At 45.4% G+C, this 6,873-nt stretch overlaps 1 protein-coding gene across 1 annotated transcript in view; it reads right to left on the reverse strand.

Annotated features, from left to right (window-relative positions):
• Positions 1 to 5,071, reverse strand: part of CACNG3 (calcium voltage-gated channel auxiliary subunit gamma 3) — a 105,406-nt gene extending 100,335 nt beyond the window's left edge. Inside the window, exon 1 of the mRNA XM_055408907.2 lies at positions 4,861 to 5,071. Coding sequence (XP_055264882.1) covers positions 4,861 to 5,071 — 211 coding nt within the window. The remainder of the gene's footprint in view (positions 1 to 4,860) is intronic.
• Positions 5,072 to 6,873: the final 1,802 nt, after the last annotated feature.

Below are 6,873 nucleotides of genomic sequence, written 5' to 3' on the forward strand. Positions count from 1 at the left end.
GTCCTTCTCCCATCCCTGTCCTCAACCACATCTTTGAAGCTTCCCCGAAGGCTTCTGAACACACAAATAAAGCTGGAACCCCATCTGGCTGAAAAAGTCAACCATCTGGAGATTTGGAAATATGGGGGAACTTCTAATGACTGGCTAATTTTTTTCCAGTTTTTCAGCCAGATGTTTGATATCATCCAGGCCCATCTGTAGCAGAAACATCAGTTTCTTGAACCTCTTTTTCATAATTTTAAGTTCCCTATCCTAAAATCCTAAGTGGATTTTTTTCCTTAGCAGCAACTTTTTAATGAGTTGAAAAAGTGATAATTCACTTAATGAAGGACAACTTCATTAAGGAAAATATCAGAAATTAGGATCTAAAGGGCCTTTTAGATCATTTTCAGGGCTCAGAAGGCAGCCCATAGGTCAAGTTCAGCCAAAAAGTGAGTTTGGTTTGGCTGGCACTGTGTGTTTAAAAAGTTAAGCCACTTGCCCACATTTTAAAAGTCAGAAGATTCAACATCTGGCTTTTCAAAATTTGGAGTATTGGGCCAAGTGTGGTACCCATTTTCCCAGAATAAAAATCAACTCAAGCCACATAGCAATTGTCTCCAGTTTGCCACAGTCCCCACCAATCTCTGTTGCCACCACACTGAAACCAAGTTTCAGCTACTGTATATCTTCTCAAGGGCTTCCCAGGTGGCGCTAGTGGTAAAGAACCCGACTCCCAATGCAGGAGACATAAGAGACCTGGGTTTGATCCCTGGGTCGGGAAGATCCCCTGGAGAAGGAAATGGCAACCCACTCCAGTATTCTTGCCTGGAGGATTCCATGGACATCTCATATGCACTGTTACTCCTCTTCTTACAACAATATAACCGAGCTAAGAGGACTGTGAAATACTTGCTTCACACTTTACATTACTTGCCTAGTCCACAGGGATGTTTGGATTTGTTTCTTCCTAATCTTACCTGAAGCTCTCTCTTTAGAACTCGGTGAACTAAGGTCCAAAGGAGGAAATAACATACACAATTCACATATACAACTGCTGTGTGTCCTAACATACACAACTGCTAGAGATAAGAATGTGATTAGCACCCAGTAGCATCCTCCCTACTAGGCCAGTGGTCTTTCTGTTATCTAAACACATCCCTTTGATTATATCTACAACTTCAAGAGGTTTCTTAATGAGAGAATCACATATTGAACATGTTCTCATTCAAATTCACATGCCGCCATTGAAAGCACACAGCAGGTCGGGGCACTGCCTTCTGAATGCCTAGCGTGCTTTCCAGCTAATGAGTCAGGCATTTGTTCTGCCTTCTCAGTGTGGGTGTCTCTCCATAGGTAGATTGGTTTTTCATTCAAACAGTGTCCTTTACTGCCTCTGAGTTTTTGCCTGTCTGGTGGCTCCTACACCCCTGCAGACGCTGCACAGGCATGGTGGGATCTGGGGCTTCTGAATGGAAAAACCCATGTGTTTGGGCTCTCTCACAGGCTGACATTTGTACCAGTAGCAACCTATCCTCTGGAGCATGAATGAATGTTCTCTAGCAGGGATGGGGGGGCCTGGTGGGCTGCCGTCTATGGGGTCACACAGAGTCGGACACGACTGAAGTGACTTAGCAGCAGCAGCAGCAGCAGCAAGTGTTAGGTGGAGCAACATGGCTTAGGTGAAGTAGTGGCTGCTGAGTTTAGGTATGAGACCATGGGCAAGTTCTATAATTTCTCCTGGCCTTAGTTTTCTCATCTATAAAATGGGGCTAATACTTATACCCACAACACTGACAGCCTTTGAAGATGAAAGAGTTAATTTTTCAAAGTTCTTAGCACAATCCTAGCACATTATAAGTGCTAAATATATATGATGTTCTGCTGAGTTACAGAAGAGAAAACTGGAAACATCTCTTCTCTCACTTGAGAGATGTGATCCATCCTAACACACTTGGTTATTCCCAGACCCATTGTAAATACTCAATGTGGTTTGGCATTAATATCATATATTGCTTGGAAGATTTTCAGAAAATTAAGATTCCAAGTGACCTACTGCAGACCCATGGAGGCCAAGAACCTAGTTGTGGGGGCCTAATTATCTACTTTTTAAAGCTCCCTATGTGATTCTGATGACTAGTTAAATCTGGAAACAATTAATGTAGTTTTCTTATACTTGAATATTTTTGGTAATAGACAACTCATAACCTCTGAAAGCTTCTTATGCCATATTGGAAATTTACTTATACTGAGGTAAAACCTGTTTTCCTCTAGCTCCTAATTCTTTCCTCTTGAGGCCACATAGAACATTTTGAGTCTCTTTTCCATATGACAGCCCTTCAGATATTTGCAGACAGCTGTCATGTCCCTCTGGAGCATTCTCTCCTTCTTGTATGAAATAGCCACATTCTCTCATGATTCTTAAAAAAGTTATGGGTGCCCTCTCCCACCCAGTTATCCTTTGACACTTAAAGGGCCAGAAAAATGAAGATGCTGAGGCTTTGGAAGACAGGAGATATGGAGCAGGAGATGGCTGTGTACCTTCATTCCAGCAGAAGATGGATGCTGCCTACTGCATGTGTCTTCCCATACAGAAAGCAGATGCTCCTGCAAATTCCTTGAACACTTGATATGTTCAATGCATGAAGGAAAATCTTAGCTTCAGGTTTCAGCCAGGCCTATTTTGGTGTTGATTATATGGGTGAACACATAGCTAAAATTTCATTGAGATTCATTAAAGTTTGTGCAGCTCACTCTATTAGTACTTCAAAAATGTAAAAAATAAAATACCTGGGTCACATAGCAAGGAGATGGCAAGAAAATTTTCTTAGAAGAATTCACCTGACCAAGAACATATCTTAGAAAAATCCAATTTCTTCTTGATTCAAATCCTCACTTCTCCCACTAAGCCCACAGAATGCCTGGGTGGGGTTCCAATTCCTTGTACAAACTGTGGGTGTAGGACATGATGTTGGAGAAAAGAGAAACCATCAGTTGAGAAATTCTGAGCAAGGATTCAGGAATTTTAGGACCTAATGAGGGAGGCCAAAATTGGCATTTAATTGTGTATTCCCAGATTTACATTGAAGAGGCAGAAAATTTGGAAATAAATGAAACATGGTCTACCTAGATGACATTTTTGGCTTGGAAGCCACCTCAGATTTTTTTATGTCGCCCTTAGAATCACATAGGCACCAAAACATCCACCAAATTGCAGCTTTATAAAGATGACTCAATTCCTTACTGTTAACATAAGAAAGAGAATTATGGCATTTCCCTAAGGTAAATTACTTCACCATATCTGACCACAAATAATCACAGATATCAGATTTTTGTCAATGTTTAGGAGAGAATTTCTGTCAGTACATTGGATATAATAAGACCCTTGGATAGTGCTAATTCATGAACACCTATCCTAAATTAATCATCTACCAGATTAATATGCTCAGGATTGGATAGGTCAATGTCTTAGCCAAGGTCACATAGATAGTTTGCAGCATTACCAAGGCCTTCAGACAGCAAGTGCAGTAATCCTGTTGCATTTAAAGTCATCCTTTCCTACCTGGGCTTCCCACCAGTTGCAAATTTGCAGTGGAAACAGAATCAACTCTAGCCGTGCTACAGTCAGGAGAGCAGTTGTTCAGAGTGTCAGATCATGGGAGGAAGGCCAGGGGATGATGCAATATTACACTAGCAAGTGATGTCACAGACGATTTCCTAAGCAATTTACGTAAATGCAACTTCTCAAGAAGCCCTGACAAATGCCAGCCAGTGGGAATGCAGGCATGGAGAGCCAATGGCAGGCAGGGGAGGAAAGCACACAGGGAACAGAGACTTCCTTGCTCACCACTATGACAAGCTTCACAGATTCCTCAGAAGCCTGAAAAAACTCCCTTCTGCCCCTCTAATCCACTTCCTTCCCTCAGGCACACAGTCTCTAAAGAGCTTTGATTTCCTTCTCTATTTTTCGATTTACTCCTACTGACATCCAGGCATTGCCCAATGATGCTGAGAGTGACTTCTGGTGTTCTGAAGGCAAGTTTATAGCGAGACAGGCTTGACATTCTAAAATTGGTTTGTCCTCTTCATTGTAATTTAGAATGAATCTTCAATTTTTTGAATGAAAAAAAAATTTTATGCTGTGATTCTTGAGAATCAGTCTTATGCAAATGTCATAGAAATATATGTTGGCTTTGCAAATGCTTTAGGAAAGAAGACAGGTGGACACTAAATACCAAGACTTCAGTTTTGTTTTGATCCCAAATGGAGAAGTATGTGTTAATGTTTTAATAAAATGTGTGTGTGTGTGTGTGTAGAGTTTCATATAGGTTAGTCTGGAACTGATTGGCAATGGAAGTTCATGAAAATATCTAGTTAGACCAAACTCAGAAGAAACTGATAAGACTATGTTTCGAAATCAGGAAATAGCTCAGAGTATGCCAGGCTAGGTCACAACCAATCTCTCTCTCTCCCCCTGCCGCTTTCCCTTCCTTCCCTTCCTCTCCTGTCACCTCTTCCCCACCAAAATGCAATTTAAGCAGAGCCAGAGACCCCATCTCAAGCCAGAGATCAAAGCAAAGTAGTTCACAATATGCCTGGGGATCTTAGATTTGAAGACTTTTCTCAACTGCAGAAGCTGCCCAGAGAGCCACAAAATCTCATCTCATGAAGCTCATACCAAAAACAACCAACAAGACCCAACCCTTTCATCCCACACTGCATTAGTCTTGCTTGGAACAGTCTGGACATCTGCAAATTCTCGGCAATAATTCGAACTATCTTCTTTCCCCATCACTGCCTCTGTCTCCCCAACCACACACTGGAATAGCAAAAAATCAGAAACTGGATTGTTTGGGGCCATTGAGAGGAATTAGTAAATACCTTCTAGGCAGCAGGTCCTCCACAGCCCGGAATGGGTCATTACTTCTTCATTCTTCCTGCTGGTTTCATTATCACTTGTAGATTTAGTCCTGCACACACCTCTGGAATATAACCAGTAGTCCGTACCCACTGCAATGGTCATTAAACTAAAAGCTGCGAAGGCTCCCACAGTAGTGATCAACATCTGGACTCCTCTGTCACACATCCTCATAATTCTTCATGGTACTCTGGACGGCTGGGGGTTGGAGAGGGAGATTCAATGCCAGAGGGGAAAAATCACTCTGAAGCTGGGTAACCTAGGACAGGCTCTTCCAAAAATTCAGGTCTCCTTTTGTCGGCATCCACAGGGACTTTGGGAAAGCTGGATTTTCCTGTCTGGAGCTCTCTCCAGTTCCCTGGGTCGCCTATGGCCCTCGGAAGGGTGCAGGCTCCAGGGGGTTGGTCCACATCACTGCCGCCTTCTGAGGGTCCCTGGTTTCCTTTCATTCCTCGGGAGCTTGGTAAGGATGAGGGTCCGTGCAGGGCATGGCTCTGGAGCCTGGAGCTGCCAGCTCGGTCTGAGATGCGCCTGGCTCCTCACAGCCCCGGGAGACTCAAGGCAAAGAAATCCAGAGAGGACTATGTGTGTGTGTGTGTGCGTGCGTGCGTGTGTGTGCGAGCGCGTGTGCTGGGGGTGAGGGCGGATGGCAAAAAATAGCACTGCTGGGAGGCGAGTCGCTGAGAAGAGTGTTCATTGCTTCCCCAGCCTCCCAGGAAAGCTCACCGCCTGCTCCCGACACCTCCGCTCAAACTGGAGAAAAGACAGTCCTGGGGCGGGGGCCGAGAGGTTTCATCGGAGGGCAAAGGTCCGCGGTGCTGAAGGGACAGCTCCCCGCCTGTTGCCCCGCCCCCGCCTTCCTAATGACCAGGCTTTAGGTCGGTGGTGCTGAAGGGACAGCTCCTCTGCTTCTGCTGCACCCCCGCCTTCCTAACGCCCGGGCGAGAGACCTGGGATACTGACGGGTGGGTCTTCCTCCCGCCCCTCCCAGGCCAGCCCACCTGCTCTTCTCAACCTAGTCAACCCACGCTCCGCACAAAGTTTCGGGAGCCCAGGGCAGTCAGCGCCCCGGCTCCTCAGGCGCGCTGCAGCACGACCCGGTTCCCTCGCTCCCCGCTCCCGGAAGGGTTAAGGAAAGGGGAAGGGGAAAGGAGCCTGCAGCGCACTCTGGCGCTCTCTCAGCTCCCACCCGACGCGGCATTTCCCCCACCACCAATGAGCCAGGCAAGTTTGCCTTTTGCTGCGGGCGCCGCTGGAGCCCATTGGGGAAGACCGAGTCTTCTTAAAGGGACCGGCGACTCGGGGCAACGGTTCTATGGCTCACTTGGGCGGGCAAAAAGTGTTGTCACAGGAACATCTGTGTATAGTCTGTCTCAATTTGGTTCCCCAGAAAACAAACCAATATGTCTACCCTCCTTTCTCTGGAGCTCTGGTTTACAACGTGCTCAGATCAGACCCGGAACTGTTCATATACATATGATCATCTATTCCTAAGAGACAGAAGGAGCCAGAAGTATGTAGACTCTATTATACACATATTAGGGATTTGGGCCCAGGGAGTGTGAGATATTGATCTCCGAACACACATGTGTTTTAACAACCGTACATTTTGAGGATGGTGGTGGTGGTGCTGAAGTCAAGGTGGGAGAGTCGCTGAAAATGTCAGATTCTCTTCCAAGGTCCCTTGGATGATCATTTGTTAACATCCTTGTCTAAGTTAGACAGGAAGCAAGTGAAGTTAGGTCTGCTTTCCTTGCTGGTCCAAAGTGCAAATGTTGGTGCATACCTGAAAGCTAGTGAGACTCTTCCTTGGAAATAATCATTGTTGCAAGTGTTAGTTGCTCTGTCGTGTCCAACTCTTTGCTATCCCATGCACCCAACCTGGCAGGCTCCTCTGTCCATGGAATTCTCCAGACAAGAATACTGGAGTAGGTATTCACTTCTCCTGGGGATCTTCCCGACCCAGGGATTGAACC

This window comes from Moschus berezovskii, chromosome 27 (genome assembly GCF_049115385.1).
Source record: "Moschus berezovskii isolate FMDL1 chromosome 27, NW_MosBer_1.0, whole genome shotgun sequence".
NCBI classification, from domain to species: Eukaryota; Metazoa; Chordata; class Mammalia; order Artiodactyla; family Moschidae; genus Moschus; species Moschus berezovskii.